Source organism: Gopherus evgoodei, chromosome 5 (assembly GCF_007399415.2).
Source record: "Gopherus evgoodei ecotype Sinaloan lineage chromosome 5, rGopEvg1_v1.p, whole genome shotgun sequence".
NCBI classification, from domain to species: Eukaryota; Metazoa; Chordata; order Testudines; family Testudinidae; genus Gopherus; species Gopherus evgoodei.
In genome coordinates this window covers 128827855-128852469 of record NC_044326.1, presented here as the reverse complement: position 1 = coordinate 128852469, position 24615 = coordinate 128827855, and the positions used below count along the sequence as shown (strand labels likewise).

The window sequence follows — 24615 nt, the reverse complement described above, 5'->3', positions numbered from 1 at the left end:
TTACCTTGTGGAGTTGCTGTGAGCTGAGTAGAAGAAATGACTTGCTTTTCACTGGCATGGAGACAGGTTTCTTGGGGAGGAACTGCTTCCCCTAACACCCTGACTGCCTTTGAAGGGGAATAATTGATTTCTCGGTCACTCCCCTCACCTGGCTAATAGTTCCATGTCAGAGATGTCAGCAGGGAATTGCCATAGGGTGCAGTTATCATAAACCTAGTCCCAGATTTGGACCTTAGCGTCCAAAATATGGGGGTTAGCATGAAAACCTCCAAGCTTAGTTACCAGCTAAGCTGACACCACCCAAAAAATTAGAGTGTTTTGGGGCACTCTGGTCCCCCCAAAAACCTTCCCTGGGGACCCCAAGACCCAAATCCCTTGAGTCTCACAACAAAGGGAAATAAACCTTTTCCCTTCCCCCCTCCAGGTGTTCCTGGAGAGATACACATAAGCAAACTCCGTGAATCTAAACAGAGGGAGTCCACCCTCTCTATTTCCAGTCCTGGAAACACAAGCACTTCCCTCTTCACCCAGAGGGAATGTAAAGTCAGGCTAGTAAATCTAACACACACCGATTTCCCCCTGACTTCTTCCTCCCACCAATTTCCTGGTGAGTACAGACTCAATTCCCTGGAGTTCCCCACTAAAGAAAAACTCCAACAGGTCTTAAAAGAAAGCTTTCTATAAAAAGAAAGAAAAATACATAAAAAATGGTCTCTCTGTATTAAGGTGACAAATACAGGGTCATTTGCTTAAAAGAATATTGAATAAACAGCCTTATTCCAAAAGAATACAATTCAAAGCACTCCAGCAACTACAAACATGTAAATACAAAAGAAAAAAAACAATAACCCTTATTGTTTTTATGAACTCTGTACTCACAACTTGGAAACAGAAGATTAGAAAGCAGGAAATAGAAATCCTCTCATAGCTGAGAGAGCATACAGGCAAAAGGCCCAGAACAAAGGACTCACACACAAACTTCCCTCCACCCAGAGTTGAAAAAATCCTGTTTCCTGATTGGTCCTCTGGTCAGGTGCTTCAGATACTTCTTTCCAGGTGAAAGAGACGTTAACCCTTAGCTATCTGTTTATGACAGCAGTCTTTCTAAGTTTCCACACCACCATGTACTGTAAAGCTCCCAGGCTTCAGGGAAGCACCACATATACACACAGCCTTGTGGTTAGCTTAGAATCATAGAATATCAGGGTTGGAAGGGACCCCTCAGGAGGTTATCTAGTCCAACTCCCTACTCAAAGCAGGGCCAATCCCCAAACAGATTTTTGCCCCACATCCCTAAGTGGTCCCCTCAAGGATTAAACTCACAACCCTGGGTTTAGCAGGCCAATGCTCAAACCACTGAGCTATCCCTCTGGGGATAGTTTCTGGGGGCCAAATTCAGAGGTGACATAAGTGGCACAGAAGGTGCCTATTGGTCAATGGCAGAGCTAAGAGTAAGTTGGTCTACATACTTCAATCATCTCCACTGGCTTATACCAACCAATGTGCAACTTATATTGTCACTTATGTCACCTCTGAATTTGTCCTTGTGAAGTCCTTGCTCAGCTTGGGAGAGAGTAAGAAGCTCGCAAAACTTTTACAAGTCCACCTTTGAGTGAGGACAACCCTTCAGGATACGAAGAGGCCTCTGAGACCATGAAGTCCAGCTTGACTACACAGGTGTATCTAGGCTTCATGTTATGAATAGACCAGGGCCAGGCTCTGACTCATAATATACAAATATCCTATAGTGAAATATGAGGAATCCTTAAAGAATTCCAAATGCAAACACAAACCTCTTCCTACAGCAAGTTTACTCAAAATAATACTCTCCAATTTATTATCTTAAAACTCTACAGAAACTAAAAGTCCTGGTCAAAACACATTTTAAGGCAAGTTTAATGTAGGACTCAAGCACACTGTAGCATGCAGCTTCCAAAAATATTATAACATTATGGTAATCGGCTGCATCAGAAGAAATGATCCATCCAACTAAATACAATTTTTATATGTGCAAATATAACTGGTAAATGTAATCATCTGACATTTCAAATTTATTTTAAAATGAATCATCTTGCTAACTTTCTCTGCCTCTCATGTTTCAATAAGAGATTGAAGGGGTGGGGCAGGGTGGAGGGAACAGTGATGTATATTGCCTGCAGAAAACTGTGATTAGTCTGGCTCAAAATCATGGGATTTCTCTTATACAGATACACATATAGCCCAATATTACTAACACTAGCTACCCTCCTATCAGTTTTTAAGCAGAAATCTCTATAAACACCAAAGTAGATTTCTGCTCAAAAATTGATGGCACAATCTTCTGACTAATTGCTACTTCGAATTTGCTTCCTGTAACACCCACAATTTGCTACATGATGAACAAATGCAAAAGGAGGTAAAGTCCCTGCCCCACGGAGCATATACTTGAAAAAGTTTTTCAATGGAACCGCTCATAGCAGTAACCTATGTTACTTTAACAGTTTTTCTATGGAACAGGATTTATTTGCTAGGATAGTTGCTTACAAAATAATGTTATCATGAAAAGAAATACATGAGCAGCCATATTGATATTAATTCTTTAGCTTTTATCATATATTCTTGTTCTATGCAATTTGCATGCACATTACCTTTTATTATAAAAAAAATCACTTTTTAAAGAGAGTGAAAGTATCATATCTTCTAGGACACACTGTACCACTGTTTTTTTTTAAGAAGAATTCCCCAGGAAAAGTAAGGGTATCATCAAGCCCCCCAATAGTATTTTTATTTATTTTACATACATTTTTATGCCCCAATCCTCCAAACATTATACATATGGTTGCTCAATCATAAGCACATGAGTAAACCCATTGAGTTCAATGGAACTATTCACATACTTAGAGTTATTCATGAGCATAAGAAGTGTTTGCAGGCTCAGAAGCTCAATGAGTATCAAATTTTGCAAATGAACAAAGTCATTTGGAGCATTTGAAAACGAATAATTTTATTTCGCATTTTTTAAAAAAGCTTAGAACAGTTTAGACCCTGTTTAGCCACGTTGCAAACCTGTGCTGAGTTTCCTGCCAGATGCAATAAAGCACCCCACAAAACAGGAGTTTCACAACAGAGACAATGGCAGACATACCCCCTCTACAATGGTTCTATGAGGCGTCACTGGTACAATACACAAACTCAGCTCTACTGTGTGGCCGAGAGTGTAGAGACATGGTCTGAAGGTTAACGTAACCTCAATTAAATCCAAGACACATTTCTGACAGTTAACTGGTTTATGGAGCAACTCCAAAAGTATTGTGGTTCTTTCTTCTTTTTCTTTATTTTTTTTAAAAGAAGTATGAATGCATGGTAATGCATCATTTATAAATTACCTTGTTAGCGCACAAAACAAAACAGGGCTTTGAAAAAAAAAAACCAACTCCTGCTGTGGACTCTAGCCTGTTTGATGGAACCCCATCAAAAGAGTTCATGGCTTAATGGAGGCTGTTTACGTTGGGACTTCGATCTGTACCTGCTGTCCCCTGTCACTCCCTGGAAACTTGGCGGCAGATGTTGCTGCGTTAAGTTGTCTCTGAAGTGGCTCTCTGTCCTCGTCTCCCCACCACAACAGAGTCAAACTATATCAGATCTCTTTATTTGTGCCTGAGGCATGTTTGGGAGCGCAGCTGTGTCCACCCCCACTCTACCTTTAGTGTTTCAGCCCCCCAGGCGGCAAATGTGAGACCAAAACTGTTCTGCCACTCTTAACTACATCTGCTGACAATCCAGCAGCCTCACTGCAGGCTGGTGAGGACCTGTGTCTGTGCTCTAAACAGATGTCGGCGACAACCTGCTAGCTCACACCTGGACAAGCTTCCCTAACCTTGTGGATTGCCAGCTGAAAAATTTAGGACTCTAAGGAGTTCCATCCACAAATCAAAGCCTCTTGACTCCACTGTGCGCGGCCCTCAAACTGGGCCACCCTCGGCATTAGCTGGCTTGTAGGAAAGACAAGGGGAGTAAAGGGGAGGAGGAGAAAGCTCTCTCTGCTTTGATACTTCATGCCGAAACTTTAATTACTTGATCAAGGACTTGAATTCAGCAGTGAACTCTTCTGGAAATGAGAATTAACAGGTTTCTAAGCAATAAAAGAAAAATATTTGTTTGGCCTGCTGTTTAGCATGCCAGTGCTTCCAGTATGTGTGTGAAGAGAGTTGGTTTGTTTACTCACTTGAACTCACAAGAGGTATAGCAGTAGATCTGCACTCAACAATATATGAATAAATAAAAGGATTTTTTTTTCGGGGTATAAAATATGCTGTTAGCCAGACAGAAGTTGTGTTCTTATGTTGCCACGGGTCACACTCTAAGGACAATGACTGTATTTTATGCTTCATCCAGCATTATAAATTCTACTCCTCTCTGAGTCAATTGAAATTCAGCCAGATCTTTCCTCTCCTCCTACCCCCCCTTTCTTGTAAAGCAAGACACTGGTCACTGCCTTCTCAGGTTCATATAAAATAGAAGTCTCATTTCCTGCTGGTTCTAAAATTGTTTGCTCATTTCCATGGCAGCAGCGGTTTGCAAAAATCCCATTTTTACATCTGCAAAGCCACAAACAACTTTGGCAGCAAAATTACACATAATTTTCAGCCTGTTCAGTTACTATTTTATCAGTGCCTCTACTCACATACTGCGTTTACCTGTTAAACTGTCCGGTTTTGTATATGGCACATACGTTTACCACGTGGATCTACTATACCTAACTGGATTTCCAACACACTAACAATAACGAACTTGCAACCACAGTAAATCTATTGAAAATGTTAATGTAAAAAGCTGTACATTGTTACAGAAAGGATATCCCTTACCTCCTACTCTCCTCTCTCACATTTTATTCCTTCCACCACCACTCTCTGCCTCCATTCCAGCTAAATCTTGCCATTTTTTCCTTTAGTTCCAAAATCTATCCTATACCATCCATCCCTATGAGCAAAAAAACCCTGGTCCATGCCCTGGCCTTTGAATACAGCAACCTCTTGCTTCTGACCTTCCTACTTTTCACATTGCACCCTTCTAGTGTACCCTATATGCTGCTGCCAAAACCATCTTCCAGACTCCACTGTTTCAAATATATCACCTCCAGCATCACCATCTCCATCAGGTCCTGCACTGGCTCTCAGCTTCCTCCTCTACCACATTCATCCTCACGTTCAATACATTGCAGAGCTCTGGCCCTACAACTTGGAGCAGATCCTTGGCTGGTGCAGAAATTACACCAGGTTCATAGTCAGCCTTTACTGGAATGAGTAATTTAGACCACAAAGTCCTGGCATGAGGATCTTTCAGCTTTATTTCCCCGTAAAGTGTCATGCATCCATACCCCTGTACAATTTTTTATGTAGAGACATTTCTAAGGTGCTCGTTGAATTAGAGCAAGTCTTGTCTTTGCCTTCTCACCTGCATAGAGAGTAAGAGGACATAAGCTTCTCCCCATTTCTCTGTGTGAGAACAACCTGCCTTACAAGTGGCAGTGCACGGAAGAGAGCAACCTTCTTGGGGCTCCTGCTTCCTGTCACACACAGAGAGGCAGGCAGGGATAGGGTGTGGGCAGAGCCTTGAGTCCATTCCACTCCCACTTTGTGCCAGTCAGTGCACTAAGCCAGAACAAAGTGGCTAAGGTGACCAGATGTCCCGATTTTATAGGGACAGTCCCAGTAGATGGGGCTCTCTCATATATAGGAACCTATTACCCCCAACCCATCCCAATTTTTCACACTTGCTATCTAATCATCTGCTGCTGGTTAAGGCCTGGAGCAGATTATTTCCCCTGGTCTGCTTCTGGAACAGTATCAATGCACACTACTCCTTACTCAAGGATAGCGAGACATTCCCAAAGTACCTTGAGGAACAGTATCTAATAATAGCAGTAATAGTACCTACTTATAACAATGCATAATAAATGGGTTTGTATTGAACAACAGGCAGGTTGCACATTTGTACTCTGCATCAAGGACATGTATTAAAAAAGTTTTACATAAGTTTCCAAAAAGTCCTACTTTTCCTATATATAAAATCAACTTCTGAATGAGAGTTCTAAGTCAGTGAAGCACTGGGGAAGAAAGTTAACAGATAAGTTGTTTTAAAATGATGGCAAATTAAAGTTAAAAGAAAGGAGACATGGAATTAATGGCAAACAGCATACTTGTACTGTCAGCTTGTACTGCTTACATAATAAAAGGATATTTATTTTCTTGAAAGGAAGAATATTTCTAGAGTATAGTATTTCCATGCCAAATTCTGCCCATGGCTGGATGAGTGGGTCCACAGATTTCAATAGAGCAGCAAATCTGCATTTGTGCTGGCAGAGCTCCAAGAGGGGTGTGCTATGGCCAATAATGGGCAGATTTCACAAAAAACATGCACTTAGTATCCTCTAATAGGTGTATTGGAGCAAGTTCATTGAGTATAAGGCATTGTTGCATTTAGCTGGAATAACCTGTTCTAAGTCTACTTCTCAGATTTGTAGCCAATAAGGAACTGAAAGGTTCTATGAGATATTAAATATCTTAAAGATAAGTCATAGATCCCAGCATAAAAGGACATAAAGAGAGTGTCACAAATCCACCTGAAGACATGGAGACCAGAAATCAATCATCTACAGAACAAGTTTGGGAAGTGTTGCTCTTGATGAAGTTGCACAATCTCTCGATCTTCCCCCTCTTGCCCCCACATTTAAGACAGAAAAAAGACTTACAGCATTCTTCATTTTAATTAACTGCTTCGGGACACCAAGGATCTGCAGCATTTTTTGGCTGATGATGCGTCTTTTTAATAGCGCTACTTTTAAATGATTGTTTCTCTGTTCATCATTTTGTTTTCGCTTTAGAATCAAAGAGTTAAGAACATGAAGACTGTTCTCCTAACAAGTCTACAAAGACACAATATATGAAATACAGAAGCACTTTATTAAGAATATCCTGCCACCTCAGCAGGAGTTTACTGGAGGGTGCCATGAGCTGCCCCTGTCATGATCTGACTTCCTGAATTATAAACCTTATAGGTTCTATCCTTAAAACGAAGAAACTAATACTGTAAAGCAATTGTACAACTTGGTTTAGCTAAGAGGAGTGCATTATCAATGTTCATTCTTATTTATACCTAGAGGCTTAATTTAATAAGTGCACCAGGGAGTGCTGTGAAATAGAACCAGCTCCCTCTCTCTCTCCACCCCCACTAAATGCACACACATACACACACACACAAACCTCATCTCCTTGCTGTGGTCGCATCAAAGACACCCTGTCATACTGCCGTCGCAACAGAGCCCACAGTGCGTCAAGTCGACCCTGTAACAATAGAGCAGGTTGATTTTGAACATTACAGTGTATGTCAATTAACAGGGACGTATTTAAATCGACAGCTGCTGTCCGGGAGCTGATTTAGCCACAGACTTTTCTAGATGCAGAATTGTTCAGGTTTAACTTAAGGTATGATTTTTAACAGGTGTAGTTAAGTGGATGCAGCAATCTGTGTGGACACTTTTATTTTGGTTTAAAACCATGATTAGTTCAGTTTAGATGAACCAATTAGGAACATGTTTAAGCTAAACTGAAATAAACCCCCTTAAACCAAAATAAAATTGTCCACCCAGAATTTGCTTCAGTCTAATGACACTGATGGAAGTCTGTGTGCAGACAATCCCTTAATAACAGTGAATGACAAGTGCTGCTTAATTGGGACCGTATAAGCATAAATCCTAATTAATGGGAACAAACAGAGCCAGGGACAAATGATTAAGTGGTGGCTCCACAAAGTGTTAAGTAAGTGGGAAATTCTAAGGCCTGGTCTACACTAGGAAATTATGTTGCTGTAACTATATTGCTCAGCGGTGCAAAAAATCCACACCCCTGAGCGACGCAGTTAAACCGACCTAACCTCCAGTGCAGACAGCACTAGACTGATAGCTACTGCCTCCTGGGGAGGTGGATTACCTATGCCGATGGGAGAACCCCATCCCCTTGGCGTAGGTAGCGTCTTCACTGAAGTGCTACAGTGGCAGAGCGCTTTAAATGTAGACAAGCCCTTAGCTATAGGCTTTTCCAATATAAGGGTTTGTCTACATTGGAAGTTATACTAGTGTGAGGTAAGGTATGAAATTAAAGCATTATACTGGTATCACTCACCACACGGACACTTTTATTCCATCTTTTATTGTCACTTTGGAAGTAGTTTAAACTAAACCAGAAAAAAAACAGTATTATTCCAGAATAGGAATGCCTACACGGTGAGTGATACCAGTATAACCATAGCAGCTTAACTATACTGGTATAGGTTAGCTAAGACAAGCCCTAAGACTGTGAGCTCATCAATACACAGAGTGGCACTAGTTTAACTAAAGATGGGATAATAAACTGATTTAAGGTAAACCCATGTCAATTCTGTTTGTAGGCAGGCCTTGAAATTAAAAACACGATGATCAAACAAAGAAACTGCTTTTTGTTCATGTATTTTTATGCATTATTTTATTCTGATGACATTTTTTTCAGTCTTTATTAAACAGCTTTTTACTTAGCAGATGAGTGATGTTAAACAGGCTGTTCAGCAGGTCCCTCGAGAGCTATAGCTGCTCTTCAATGGCCCAATCCTGCAAGGCGCTGAGCACCCTCAACTCCAATTGCCCAGCTCCTTGCTGGTTCGAGCCCCAGCTGCATTGTTGACTGCAAGGTATCTGAACCCTCCGCATGTCTATTTGCTATTATAAATTATTAATTTTTATTTATTATTATTATTCGCCAGGTTACATGAACTGGTCAGAAGATATTCTGCAGGACTGACTAGCCATTTGTATGGCTTATTTCCCTGTTTGCTAACTGCTGCTGACTCATTTAAAAAGGAGCTTCTGTTCAAGTGAAATTACCAGTTTCAAAGCTATTCCCCATTTGAGTACTAGCAATAACTAGAAAGGCAGTTGAGACTTTCAAAATGAAAGAAAGGTTTTAAGTCGGATGCTCTGCAACAAAAGTGGCAAGCTATCAACCTGCCTGACTTGTCCATGAATTCTTTCTTACACAGTACAGTAGGTTTGGGTACTTCGATTTTTTTTTCCTGAAAGGTCGTTTTAATAGTGTATTAAAACGAAACCACTGATTATTTTGCATTGCATTGTTTTTCTGCCCTTTATATTACTCATGATTCAAACGAATCCAAACCCTTATATTTCTTGAGCATTTAGGTTTTAAAATATTTAATTGTGCAGATTTTACAGAATATGCTTTTCAGTCTATTTAATCCCTAGGAGAATGTGGTACTGAAACTATACATGCTGAGAACCCTTTGGGGCTGTAATTAAGTATAGTATCAAGAAAGCTCGGAGTGCCAGTGCCACGGGAATAGCATTGGTGAAAAGTTCTGTTACAAAGCAAGTTACTATGTAAACCAGAGCATCTAAATTAAATCGCCATGTGACCTGGATGCTTTCTGTTTGGACATTTGCCTATACATACTTTAATGAAAGATGTTCAATGACTCCTATCCAGTTTTTGAGAAGATGTTTACTGTTGGGCTGGAGGTGGCCCATACAGTCTCCAAAGCGAAATCTCTTTGTTTAATAATATTACTAGCTTCAGCCATTTATATTGCTTTCATTTATTTCAGTCAGGTTTCTGTACTTGACTCTTGCTCTTGTTGACTCTGTGCCTATATTTATTTCTTACTTTCTTTCATAAGAATATCTTGGACGCAGCAAATTATTTGGAAAAACTATTACAAGCTGTAAACAAATAGCTTTAGATTTGTAATTAATCAGATGAGAGATGTATGGTGAAACAAACAGAGCAGACATCAATAAAAGGGTATGATCTGATACTCTTCTGTTGGTAGTACCTTAATCTAAGAGTTGTTCCATTGATTTCAGTACTCATGGTTAAAGCTGCGAGTCTGTCATGGAAGTCATGGATTCTGTGACTTTCTGGGACCTCCATGAAATTCCACACAACTGCAGTAGCCACCCAAGCAACGGCCCCGGGACCAGCTTCTCAGGAGGCCTCAGGGCCAAGCACACCGGCCACTGCTGGAGTGGCCCCGCAGCCAGCTACTGGCGCTGGCCCTAGGGCAGCCACATCACCCGCTTCTTGGCAGCTCCGGGCAGCTGGCCCCAGGGACCACCCGAGCAGCGACCGGTGCGGCTGGCCCCAAGGACCACCTGAGCAGCAGCAGCTGGTGGAGCTGGTCCTGGGGCACCCCAGAGCTGCAGCGCCCCAGGGGACTGCCAGAGCAATGAGGCCTCAGGGCAGCTAAGATCTGGTATGGAGTGTATATAGTAAAAGTCCCGGACAGGTCACAGGCCCTGAATTTTTGTTTATTGCCCGTGACACGGCCAGGATTTTTACTAAAAATACCCATCACTAGGCCTGCCTTGGTAGCAGCGGCCAGGAGCCCCAGGACCTTTTAAATCGCGTGGGCAGGCTGCAAGACTCCCAGGCCTGCGCGACCACTCCGGGCCTCGCGTTTTGGGGGGCCTCGCAGGCGTTCCCAGAAGTCACAGATTCGTCACTTCTGCCCCAGGCCCCACCCCACTAGGGACGGCCCTGGCCCTAGGGCCAAGAATGTCTGTCGGCGGCCTGCCCGTGACTAAACCTTAGCCTTATTTGTGGTGTAAGGTATAATTCACTGTGAGTAAGGATATCAGAATCTGGTGCAGAATAATGAAGTCTAAAATTAAGGGCCACATACTGCCATTCCTACTCCCTCTGAGTAGTACCTTACTCCAAAAATTTACTTGAATGGGATTATTTGAGGAGTAAGATACTATTCGGTATGAGTAAGGGCTTCAAAATCTGGCCTTTGATATGGAGACACAGCAAAGTTACATTCATTTAAAGATTAAAAGATTACCTTAATTGGAGTATACCACTTTTCCTGAGCAGCTTGTGAGGTAGCCTTGGGTTTAGGAGGTTTTGGTTGAAAGGACTCTTCTGGTTCTTCTGGGAGTGTCACCACAGCATTTTTGGCTTTTTCTAACCTAGCTCCTTCTTCTGTAGATCCCTTATCACCCCAACGAACCTAAACAAAATGAGAATATATGGTATTAACGTGGACACATGTGTATTAGATAATAGGACTGGGCAAAAAAAAAAATCCAACTTTTTTATGGCCCTCCACAAGGCTGGATGGAAGAGGTGAGGGGAGGCGATCCCTCCTGCCCAACCCCTCCTGCCCGCCACTGCCCACCCACCCAAAGTCAGGGCCCACCCCAATGCTCCACACTCCTCAGCAGCCCCAGGTGAACCCTCAGAGTTCTGACTTCAACAACATTAGCATTATAATTTCAAGTTCATTCTCAGCATCAGTAAAGGCTAGTAGCAAGTTTAAATTTCATTAACATTTTTAAATAAAACTTGTATTGGATAAATTAGGGAGGTCATCATGTGAGTATGGAACCTAAACCCTTATTTTCCATAGGCCCTTGGTATCTTTTTACAGGATTTCTATTTGCATGGTATTTTTTCAAGAACGTAAACACCGTGTAAATTGAGGCCCGAGTGTACTTTGTAAAACCCTCTTAGATCATTTGGATTTGAAAGGTGCTGCATAAAACATTTTTTCCATCTAAGTTCCTCTAGTCTAAGCTAATCATTTCGAACTGCCAAAGGCCCTAATTCTGCCCTCACTTACAGAAGCAGATTTCAGGAGCACTCAAGAAGGACTGGGTCTCGTTATGTTCAGTTGTGATTTTGATACCTTGGATACTGACAGGTTGTTTTTTTTTTAAATCAAGTTAAAATGCACAAGAAAATTGCCTTGCAAATTCCATACAGGCTGACTTAACTATAAAATGTGACATAAGGACATACCCATAAGGATGCACATTTTTCATTCTGTTTTAATTAACATGGTGCTCTCATATCTCTTCGAAGACAGGCACTGTTGTAGCTGTGCGTTCCTTACAGATCAAGCCTCTCCTTAATGTCACTATTGTCAGTGCGTTTGGCTGGCCCACAGTTGGAGTACTTATGTTACGCTGCAATTTCTTCCAAAACACTCAAAAATGCTCTCACCCTCCTCCTCATTAGTTTGATGGAATCAGCATGCCTTTCAGCATCTATTTAGAGTTCAGATCAAATGGAACTAATGAAATCAGTTCTTCCATAATCTACTGAGATACGCTTAGAATTCTTTCACAGGGCAAAAATTTTAGGAGGCTGATGTCAGTGGGAAGCAAGCAAACATGGTACAATTGTATTTCCAACACACTTTGTTGCCATCAACTTGAGCCTCAGAAAACTTGTATTTTCATGCATCATTCCTTGTCTGTCTTTCCAGAGCACAAACCTCCATTCTTTTAATTCCTCCCACTCCTCGTCCTCCGTAGTAGGAAGCATCCACTGTCGGCCATTTTTTGTTTGGCAAGGGGTCTTCTTCTTCTTCCTGTCCATAAATTCAAAAACATTGTTTTGCATCAAGTCCTTTTCTAGCCCATGCTTTTATTAGTGTTCACAGAGTTTTCCAGACTTAAATATAGCTCTAGTGTGACAGCAGCAGAATTTAAAGGCACTCACACGTCAAGCAGTTTTCATTATTTCATGCGCTATCTGACCACTCTTGGAAATGTTTTTTAAACATGGGAGAACATCGCTGGCAACTATGAGAAGTGTCCCAAACTGTGACCAGCGTTCTCAAGTCATTTAAGAATCTGGACTTTCCACTAATCAGAGCTCATTCACCCCATTATCCTCCTTTTCAGTAATGAGAACAAACAAAACACAGAGACAAAAATCATTAACATTGTTTCCCTCTTTTAAAAATGTTGTGTGCTTAAAGAGCCAGATTCCCAACCACAGAGGCCTGCTCCAGTAAAATGGCTTTGCTCTCTGTACAAAACCCAGGGCAACAGGCAAAGGATAGCGGCATCAACAGCCTACAGTAGACTGATCGCAGCAGATCTGCAGCTCTTAATGGAAGGCCAAGGGTGGGTAGCAGACATATTCCACTGGTCTCCCATGTGAAGTTTGGACCAAGCAATCCTGAGCTGTGGCCGTACACACTTGACTTAAGGACATGCTTGTGAGAATGTATTCGTGTGCACAATTTTTTTTTAACATAGTGTGTGTGTGTGTGTGGGGGGGGGAATCCTAATTTTTCCCCACTAGAAGAAAATGGGGAAAAGAATGAGGAGGGAAGCCTAAAAATTTGAAACAAAGTTTTTCAAAATGAAACAATTTTTTACTTGACCTGCTAATTCGTGTAATAACTACAAATTGCCTATTATTTTACCTTCTGTTAACTGCAATTTTGCTTAGCTGAATGCCCTTTTACAATGCCAGAATGGTAAAAACTGGCCTCTGTATAAATGAGAATCAGGCCTGCTGGCTCACACTACAGAAAGTTTAGCATATGCCTCTAAGTCTTTGCAGGATCAGGGCCTTAACTGTCATTTGTGTGTGACTGTGCGGTATTGTGAAAGTGGCCACCTTAGCTCTGAATTTCCTGGATTTCTAATATTTAGGGCTTTTAGGTGAGGGTGGGGGTGTTAACTGTAATGTTCCTCAAAGGTGATATAAATTCAAAACACTGGTATGTGCCTGCAACCCTAATTTTACCTTAATGAAGTCTTTTTGTGTTTTCTCAGACAAAACTGGATTACCATGTGCCCTCCATTTCTAAGACAAGCTTAATATTCAATAATAAAACAAAGCAATATCTGTAGTTGGTTATTTGTACAGAACTTTGCACATATAAGCACCAAGTATCACGATTACCAGCAACAAAAATACAGTATCTTGGATTATTTTGTTTTCAAAAGGTGGGTCAGATACCACACAGAATTCTAGCAGTATGGTCTGTGCAGAAGCACACATGCAACAGAAAGCCATTTATTTGAAAGAATTTTGGGCGTAAGTTTAGAACATGTACCTGGAAGAGAACAGGGTGGCAGGGGATGATTAAAGGATTTTATTGGTGCTTTAATTTACAGTCTGGATGAGTTAATTCAGTGTATGTCATAAAGTGTTATTTTAAGATAGTTTGTTGTTAGGGAGCTTCGAGTTTCTTGTTATGGTGGATTTTACTGTTAGTTTAAATAAATAAAACTGGGCATCACATATGGATAAGCACCAACTATCATTATTATCAGCATCAAAAATATAGTCCCTTTGATTATTTTATTTTGTTTTTAAAAAGGTGGCTTTCAAGGCAACTTCTCCAAGGTCACAGAAGAAGTCTGTGACAGATCTGGGACCTGAACGTTGGTCTCTCACGTGCCAGGAAATTGCCCTAACCACTGTGACAATTAGCAGCTGAGGGAAAAGAGCTGGTTCATAATATACAGTAATATTTAATGGGATGGTGTAATGTAATTAATGTAACTGGTGGCATGCTAGGATGATGTCTTATTCTCTGTGGTTTGAGCATTGGCCTGCTAAACCCAGGGCTGTGCATTCAATCCTTGAGGGGGCCATTTAGGGACCTGGGGGCAAAAATCTGTCTAGGGATTGGTCCTGCTTTGAGCAGGGGGTTGGACTAGATGATCTCCTGAGGTCCCTTCCAACCCTGATATTCTGCGAATGGGTCAATAAACACCCTCATACTGTACCTCTTTTGGAGCTGGAGGTGGTGGTGGAGGATCCTTGATGACCTAAAAACAATACAAAGACAAGAATGAGTGACAGCAGTCAGTGACTGCAAATAAACTTCAAAATCTGATAGAGTATCTTAATTGTTAACCATTCCGCTATGAATCACCAGTGTTTCTTCACAAACTGGCAACTGCTGTTGCAACTCCCTGGACTCCTGATTACCAAACGTGTGTGGAGATTAACACCATCCCCCTAATATAAAATAAAATCAACTTGTTGACAGTCACTCTTTGGGACAAACATGCCTGCCTATTTACTTACTAATTGGATAAGGTGCAGTCATTCTAAGTAAGAGCCAGTGATGAAGTCCCATGTTGTTAATTAGTCAGTATCAGCAAAAGGCAGACCAAAAGCCTAGCTCAGAACTTGTTTAACTATAAACCAGCTTTCTCATGTCATATGGAGAATTTCTGGCCCAGTGACAAGTGTGAAACGCCTTCCGGAAACTCAAGATCAACTCTAGGCCTTTAAACTATCCAACCAAATTATTTCTGCAGCTTTCACATTTCAGACCTATAATTTCAAAATGGCTTCCTTTGTGGTGTTCAGGGTGGAATCCCTACAGTGTGGCATTGCTACATTCACAAGCTTTCTTAAATTGCTACTGGAAAATAATCCCTCCTGTTAAGGAGGTTTGTTTCTAATTTATAGCCATCCACGGGGTTTCTGGCACATAAATATTAACAATTTGTCAACAGAGTGGAAAACAGGAAGGCAAGCACATGCCAGGGAGCTTTTATGTTAGTAATAAAAGCCTCTATTCGCTCTACATAAAGTGCTCCTAATCTTATTTTAATTTAGGATTAGTCTTTAATTTAATATGCAACATTGCATAAAAATAGACTTATGCCACTTAAATCCCTTCCTCTTTCTTTCTGCTCTCTTACACACACACATTGCATGAACTTCTGTGAGTTCCCCTGCTACTCACCTCAAAATCCCCAACAAGCCATTAAACAGAAAAAATGCACCAATGTATTTATTAAGATGACAGCAAAAATTTAAGTCAGACACAGTTTTCTACAAAACAGAAACAAGTTAGACTTAGCAGACAACAGGTGGGCTCACTCTGTGGCCATGCTAACAGTAAAGAAATACTTTAGCTATACAGTCATGATTTTCTGTGCCTCAGTATTGTTCAGATATGAAAAAAGAAATACTCCACTTATACTAAGACTCATGATTATTTTGGGCATTGGTACAGTATAGATTTGATTAAAATATATAAAATGACTGCTACATAAAAAGCTCCTAAAATTACATTTGTGTTGAAATACTAGTTATGTTATTTTATCCCTATTCCTGCCATTAATTCCAGTACTTTAATTATCTCCACTAGTGCCTCTGAATATCAAGTGAACAAGTGGACTGATGTCATCATATCTCGAAGATTTTTTTTTTTAATCTTGATAAAAGTAACTTGGATGTCACCACGGATATGTCACCAAAATAGTTTACTTCCAAAATAAATTTGGGCATCACATATATGGATGATATTAAAACGAATATATTTAAAAGTAAACGCATGGTATAACTGGAAACATATTACCAAATACTTCAGAATTCAAATATTGAACTGGTTCATTAGTTCTTGGAACCTTCAATGGGTAGGAGAACAAATTATGGACTTTCAACGGAAGGACGTTTGTTTTGTGCTTGCAAAAGTGTGTTAGAACATGATTTTTCCTCCTATACTTTTTAACTTAAGGGTGAATAAATAATGTTTCTGTAGTGCATTCCAGCACCAGATCTCAGAGCACTTTACAAACATTAACCACTTAATCCACATAACACCCTTGTGAGGTGGATCAGAACTATTATGCCCACTTTACAGATGGGAAACTTGAAGCAGAGGGGTTATGGGCCAGATTTGCAAAGGTATTTAGGAACCTGAAGATATGCAGAGGCTCCGAGAAGCATTGAAGTTTATCCAAAGATCAACACCTATAAGATTCTCTCAGTATTATAAAACTCACATTGTCTTGTTTCAACTCCCTTTTTCCTTCCACTTTCTTTATCTATGATCTTAAAATTTCGCTATTTGTCTGAGGCCTTTTCAGAGTTGAGGCCTTTTGTTGTATCAACCAGGCAAGGTACTAAAACTTCAACAGGACTTCATTTTTAAAGTGGAAACTTCTTTACCAAGCTGCTGCTGCACCCTCTGTAACTCTCACTCAGCCTCCTCAACTCCTCCCCCCCCTTCCTGTTTCCTGTCCTTTCAGACTTCCAACAGCCAGTGCTCCCACTTCTAATAATTACAAGCAACATTTAAACACCACACCTTTCCAATGTCAGTAAAATGCCATAAAAAGTTATGGCCTTATATAAACATTTATCAGTAATAATTAATAATTCTTGTCATTTCTTCCTTACACCCTTGAGCCTCTCCTAAGCAGAGAAAACTAAGTGTGTCAAAATATGTATTAATTTTATGATGTGAGCTAATGCTCATTAGGACCAAATACCTATTAATTTCAATGAGACCAACAGTTGAACAAACAAAATTAATCCAAAACCCATTAAGGGCCTGATCTAAACCCCACTGAAATCAAGGAAAAGACTCATGACAACTTCAGTGGGCTTTGTAAGCCAGTGAGTTAGTGAGAGCCTTTCCACTGACATACTGGACATGAGATCAGGCCCTAAAATGGTGCTGCTAAACTCACTGGCGTTGCAGGATAAACTAGATTTAAAATGAGCTAATGCATTAATCAGCTGCAGTTACTAGCAGCTTCAGAAGATGAAACTTGTTTGAAAATGTATCCCTGCATTAAGTGACAGTGGTGTGAGAAAATAATCTGATATTTGGCCCTGTTGACAGAAGTGGTATGAAAATGCTCCCATCCTTATGTTTCGACAGGCTACACACACACACACACACACACACACACACACACACACACACACACACACACACACACACACACACACACACACACACACAGTCAGTACTTATTCCAATTTGATTTTTAAAGCAATGGGAAGCCATTATTAAATGGAATTTTAAAAAACAGTCTAGGGAATTTAGGCAATTTTTGTAGTAAATTATTCAAATGCAGTATGAGGATTTGCAGATATTAAAAGACATAATATTGCAAGATTGCCTGTATTTTTTCTTCATTCACATTAGTAAAATGCAGTACTGACAGTTCTGAAGAGCATTTCTCTGTCTTAACCATATGTACAATTTGATTTGTCTCCAATTATGTTTTGTTCGGTTTTATCATCAGGGAGGACTGCATCTCATTTACTTAGTTACAAAGAATGAAGACTTGAGTTTGGAGGAGAGCCGATTTCTTTATAAAAAAAGAAAAAGTTAGTTGCTTCGGGCAACAGTCCTTTTGATCCACTCATTAACACTTTTCAAACGTTCCAGTGATGTGGGCATTAGGAAATGTCTGCACTAGAGCGTGAAGCCAGTTTGATGCAATCATATGTTCTGATATTCAAGGAAGAGTGAAAGAACTGTTAATAGTGAACTCCCTTTAAAAAAAAAAAAAAGGTACTGTACATAGACTGCAGATCAACTAACATCTCAAGAACTGACTCCTGCCAATGATTAAGCAGAATACCTAAGTCATCTAAAGTGTTGTCCACCAACTGCCTGCAGATAATAGAAGGCAGGAACTTCTGCAGTTCTCATTTGTTCTTGTTCAAAGTCCATAACAACTTTATTCCTTTTTGTTTTGATTCTGGTGATACAACAGTTTTTAGGTTTGGGAGCTGCTGCTCTCTTCCTGGCTGTTCTCTGTCCCATGAAACAAAATACTTCCATCAGCAAGACAACCATGTCTATGGTTTTATCCACCCTTTCTCTAATGTTCTTGAAGGAGTGATCAATAGTCAAGGACAGTTAAAATCGAAGACAGTAAGTAGTAGCCACAAACTGGGGTAATGAATAAGGTTAACATGCTGGATGTGGAATAGAAGGAAGGAATAAGAGCACATTATCATAATCTAAGGCTTTGCAGTGTTGTTGTGGCTGCATTGGTACCAGGATTTTACAGACACAAGGTGGGTGAGGTAACATCTTTAATTGGACCAACTTCTGTTGGTGAGAGAGACAAGCTTTCACGCTTACACAGAGCTCTTCTTCAGGTCTGGGAAATATACTAAGAATGTCACAATTAAATACAAGGTGGATCAGACTGTTTAGCATAACTTCTTGATGTGTATTTCAAAGACCATTCAAAATTAAGTGTTCCATTAATACCCCTCTAGTCATGGGGAGAGGAGGAGAAAAGGGGGGGAAAGCTGTGGGAGGGGGTTAAATAAGGTTATACGTTGTTGTAATAAACTCTGTATCCAGTGTCTCTATTCAGTCCATGATTTTTAGTATCAAGCAAAGTTAAGAATTTAAGCTCCCAGGCTCATCTTTTGAAGGAGTTGTGCAGGTCTTCTTTGAGGATGAGGACTGAGATGTCAGATATAGAGTGATCACTTTATGAAAAGTGTTTACCCAGAGTTGATATGGTGTTTTTGTCTTGTTTTTCTGTGACAGTTCAAGGGGACACAATCATAGTCTTCAACCATGATGACTATGTTGTCAAGGCCAATAGACAACTGTTTCACACCACCCACTATAAAGAACTCAAGACACACCGCACACTACAATTTACCCAGGAATTTAAGGATATCATCAAAATTCTTCCTCAAACAACTCCAGAAAGAAACTCTACAACTTCATCCTCCACACTGGAATCCATGTGAGGTATCAAACAACTAAAACCCATATCAGATGGGGACTACATCCTGAAGAAATCTTCCCTGAACCCTCTATTCTGGACTTCAAACAGCCCACCACCCCTCAGTCTCTCCAAGCTCATTATCAGAAGCAAGCTTCCCGTAGACCAGGACACACCAACTCAGAACTGCATCAGACCCTGCTAGAACAACAGATGCGAAACCTGTACACATATCTCCACTGCTATGATGATCAACATCCCCCACAACACACTTTTCAAGATACATGGGTACTACACATGCCTGTCATGTGGCATATCTCATCCAGTGTACTAAATGCCCCAATGACCACTGTCTAGATGAAACCAGACAATCACTATGCTTTTGTATGAACTCACACAGAAAAATGATAAAAGATAAAAACACCATATCATCTGTTGGTGAACACTTTTCATAACAAGATCACTCTGTATCTGACCTCTCTTTCCTCATTCTCAAAGGAAACCTGCACAACATCTTCAAAAAATGAGCCTTGGAGCTCAATAGGACTGAATAGAAACACTGGATTTATGGCTTATTACAAAAATCTGTAACCCAGTTAACCACCCTCCCCAACAAACACACACATCTTTTTTTCTCCCTCCCCGTCCCCTAGGACTGAAGAGTTATTAATGGGACACCTCACTTTGAATGGCCCCTCAAAATATGTGTTAACAACCTATGCTAAACCATCCACCTTGTGTTAAGCTGTGACACTTTGAGTACATTTCCCAGACCTGAAGCAGAGCTCTGTGTAAGCTTGAAAGCTTGTCTTTCAGGACAGAAGCTGGACCAATAAAAGATGTTACCTCACCCGCCTTGTCTCTCTAATGTAAGGACATGGCTGTCAAACCAAAAACTATTGAAGTGTCACTATTTGATAAGAAGTTCATTGAGTTTTCAGAACTCAGCACTATTGTAGCACTAGGCTCTAAAACCACACTCTGGTCAGACTGGCAGTGACCCTGGGGGTATTTCACCTTCCTCAGCAGCATAGGGCATGGGTCACTTGTAGCTTTAAACTAGTGTAAATGGTGAATTCTTTTTAAACTGTGATTTGAGGTTTTCAGTAACTCAGCCAGAGGTTAGGGGTCTATTACAGGAATGGGTAGGTACGGTTCTGTGGCCTGCAAGGTGCAGAAGGTCAGAGCAGATGACCACATTGGTCTCTTCTGACCTTAACATCTATGAGTCTAAAGAACATGACTCAAAGATATCCTCCTGGAGACGTCTTGGGACAATCCTGTGAAGGGTGGGACAGGAGCGGGATTTTCCCATTAGAGAACAACCATTGGCTCTGCTCTCGGAAACCACAGAACATGGGGGATACGCAGAAGGCTGAGGTCCCGTACCTCCATCCCAGTTTTGAGGCCCTCTCATCCTCACAAACTGCTTCCAGTTAGCAGTGGGAACAACTGCAACCTCAGTGCTTCAGTAACAGCCTCGGAGCATTTGGGAAGAGGGATGATATTTCACTGCCCTAACCCCATGAGACCTCCCCTGTGACAAGTCTGGGTAGACGGAATACAGTGCCAGGTTGGAAGAAATTGCCACCTCATCAAAATTCACCAATCTCAAACTCCTCCCATGCATGTGTGTGGGAGGGCAGAGAGGTGGGAGGGGAATTGAAACACCATTGTTGACTGCTACTAGAAGGATAAAAAATGTTCATTATTCAGATGAAAGTAGATGTCATATAGACAGATGATAATTTCATTTTTCTGCAAGGGATTAATAAGAGAATAAAGGATTTGTAACTTGAGAGTCAATAATGGACTACAAATATCAATTTTAGTGCTAGTGCTTTTAAAATAGTCCTTGATTTCAGAAAAATATCTGCACACCATTAAAACCTGCAACTTTCAAATAATAGAGAAAAAGCTTTTATGAAAGATTTTACAGAAATATGGCATTTGGGTAAAAGCCAAGTCTTGGGTAAAAGACACCAGTCTTCCAATCCTGGTTCATCGGTGCTTAGGTTTCTGTCAAAGCAGCAAGTGCTTTAAAGAACAGAGTTACTTCACTGTTATTAAACTGACCTCTTCTGTGGCTTACAATATACCAATGATAAAGATATCCTAAACATATGTCTCATATATTATATAAACTCTTGTACTTAATCCATTCTATACAGCCATTGTACTGCTCTACTACCTGCTTTCAAGAAACATATATGAAAAATGATCTATATTTCCCAACAAGAGTTTGGTGACAGTTATAGGTCATATGTCCAAATTAGCCATTTACGTTTTTTTACTTACCACTTTGCAACAAAGAGGCCAGAACCACCATAAAAGACCAATAGCCACCAAAAGTAACAGCACAAGAATGGCAATAAGGGCAGCTATGCCATTCGACTATGGAGAAACAAGAAGGGAAAAGACAGTCACTGGATGATGTTAACAATTTCTATCTCATTAATAAATGTTTTTCCGTCTCTTCCTCCCGCCCTAAAACAGTTACATATTGGTTCACATACAGAGGATTCCTACTTGCCGGATCCTCTTTCTGCAGATCTTACTCAGATAAAACTCTTTATGAAGCCTCTAGTATCAGGCCCATTCTGGGCCACATTCACCCCTAGTTAGCTCCTCCGACACCTTGTATGTTTAGTTCCCTCCTCTTCTGTGAGCCGAGGAATGTACCTGGTAAACCAGGCTGCTTTAAAGAAGCTGTACGATAAAATGAATGATGTGTATCAACTACAAAACAGGGCAGAAGGGAGATTAAAAGGTAATGTATATGTTCTCCAGTTCCTTACGTATTCTTGGTTTTGAAGAAACTCAGGTGCGTAGGCTATTTTAAAGGACTGGACACAGCATCAGTATAGAATATGATAGGCCACAAAACTTTGAACTGTAAAAAAAAAACAAAACCACTGAAACTGCATGTACCTGTGCGATTTTATGGACCTGTGTTCCAGACCACTGTGTGCCATCACTGCACAAATCGCACTTGGAAGATAATGGGTCCGATTCTACTCTCACTTACTCCAGGAGTAACTCCACGAAGTCAATGGAGTTATACTGATCTGAAACTGGTGAGAGGAGAATCAGGCTTAATATGGACGGGGTGGGGGAAAGGTCGCCAGCACAGGTACACCAGGCATCCAGTAGCTAATGACTTTAAAGGATTACATTAAAAGCTGCCTAAGGAAAGCTGCTTGCCAGCTCATCAATTCAGTCTGCAACTATTGATAGGAAAGAGAATAGGAAGTAGAGTCCCAGAAGGGGTGTATAGGTAGGGCCCTACCAAATTCATAGTCCATTTTGGTCAATTTCATGGTCATAAGATCTTTAAAATCTTAAATGTCATGATTTTAGCTATTTAAATCTGCAATTTCACAGTGTTGTGATTGTAGGGGTCCTGACCCAAAAAGGAGCTGTGGGGGGTAATGAAGTTATTGTAGTGAGGTTTGCGGTACTGCCACCCTTACCTCTGCACTGGTACTGGAGGCAGTGCTGCCTTCAGAACTGGGAAGCTGGACAGCGGTGGCTGCTGGCTAGGAACCCAGCTCTGAAGGCAGGGCCACCACCAGCAGCAGTGCAGAAGTGAGGGTGGCATGGTATGGTATTGCCACCCTTACGTCTGCGCTGCTGCCTGCAAAGCTGGACCCTCAGTCAGCAGCCACTACTCTCTGGCTGCCCAGCTCTGAAGGCAGCAGCACAGAAGTAAGTGTGGTATGATATGGTATTGCCACCCTTACTTCTGTGCTGCTGCTGGCAGGGTACTGCCTTCACAGCTGGGCACCCGGCCAAAAGCTACTGCCCTCTGGCCACCCAGCTTTGACGGCAGCACAGAAGTAAGAGTGGCAATATTGCAACCCCCCTAAAATAACCCTGGAACTCCCTTTTGGGTCAGGATCCCCAATTTGAGAAATGCTGGTCTCCCCCTGTGAAATCTTTGCAGTATAGGGTAAAAGCACAGAAAAGACCAGATTTCACAGGGGGAGATCAGATTTCATGGTCCGTAACGTGTTTTTCATGGCCGTGAATTTGGTAGGGCCCTATGCACAGGGCTCCTATACCATGGCGTTTAGTATTCTAAAAATAAAGATTGAATTATAGTCTTGAAGTCTGAATGCTCATCTTGCAGAGAAAAAAACGTAAGAACTGCCAGACTGGATGTGACTGGTGGTCTATCAAGTTCAGCATCATGGCACTGACAGTGGCAAATACCAGTTGCTGCAGAGGAAGATGCAAAGGAGCCTAGTGTAGACAGTTATGGGATAACTAGAAGTTTCCTCCTAACCCAAAGGGACATGTGGAATTTTATGGAGCCATGACTGTTGGTTCAATGAGAGGTACTACCTCACCCCTTGTCTCTTAATAGACAGATACTCCACTGAGACCTTTAAACTTAGATAGTCTCACAGTGTCTTACGAGTCACACAAAGTCATAGCTTTGGCTAATGCATGCTAGCAAAGATGGCTGAAGCCTAAATGGTGTCATTTAGGCATAGGCTAATTGGGCCATGAGGCTCTTAAAGAGCCACACTATCAGAGGCACACAGAGAGGGATTACGCTTAGCCTATTTCAAGTTAACTGTCAGCCCATTTGGCCGCTTTTGTCAATACGTTTTTTATGATGAGTGTGATGAGTGACCCTCACAAAGACTTAGACTGCACCTCTAACCTTATTTTTAAGGAGGATGTGGAGAACAGATGTGGCTCAGAGGCTAAAAGCCCCAAACCCATATTCTCTGCATACTCTTCTTCTAAAACCTGGGTATAGTGCACGCCACAGCATGCTGATTTGGAACAACATTAAGGGGAAATCAGTGATGTGCTTCGTGTGAATGAGACCTGTTCACATTTCAAATGGGGACCAAAAAAAAAATAGGCAAAGGATACAGCTTGATTCTCCGCTCATGCCAGAGTAAAGTAGGAGTCATTGTATTGAAGTCAATGAAGTTATGCTGGTGTAAATGAGAGGAGAATCAAGCCCTACTCAAATGATGACTAATAATGTGCAAATGTTAGGTGACCATTTAAGATGGTATCAGAAGTAAATAATGCCCATGCCTCTCTGCAACACCTTTTCTGTTTGTTTTCTCTGCCGCAACTTCAGTTTGCTGTGGAAGGCTGTAACTTTTAACTCTCTTGTACCAGGTTAGCCATCAGCTGCTCTGCCATTAGAATCAGCTCAGTGTTCTAGCAGTGACCCATTTCTATGCAGTTGCCCATCTGCTACTATGGAAACAACAGTTCTCCTTGTATAGCCCTTCCTTCACTGCACAATGCATGACATGAGGGTTTGCAAAGAAAAAGGATGAGCAGAAGTA

The 24615-nt window shown here is 41.1% G+C and overlaps 1 protein-coding gene across 2 annotated transcripts in view; it reads right to left on the bottom strand.

Moving 5' to 3' along the window:
• ANTXR2 (ANTXR cell adhesion molecule 2) overlaps positions 1-24615 on the bottom strand; it is a 166498-nt gene that overhangs the window by 64769 nt on the left and 77114 nt on the right. Inside the window, exons 12-16 of one of the 2 annotated variants that reach the window (XM_030565101.1) lie at positions 21593-21688; positions 14567-14608; positions 12307-12402; positions 10870-11037; positions 7242-7322 (exon numbers count right to left, since the gene is read on the bottom strand). In XM_030565101.1, coding sequence (XP_030420961.1) covers positions 7242-7322; positions 10870-11037; positions 12307-12402; positions 14567-14608; positions 21593-21688 — 483 coding nt within the window. The remainder of the gene's footprint in view (positions 1-7241; positions 7323-10869; positions 11038-12306; positions 12403-14566; positions 14609-21592; positions 21689-24615) is intronic. The other variant, XM_030565102.1, reaches the window with a different exon arrangement.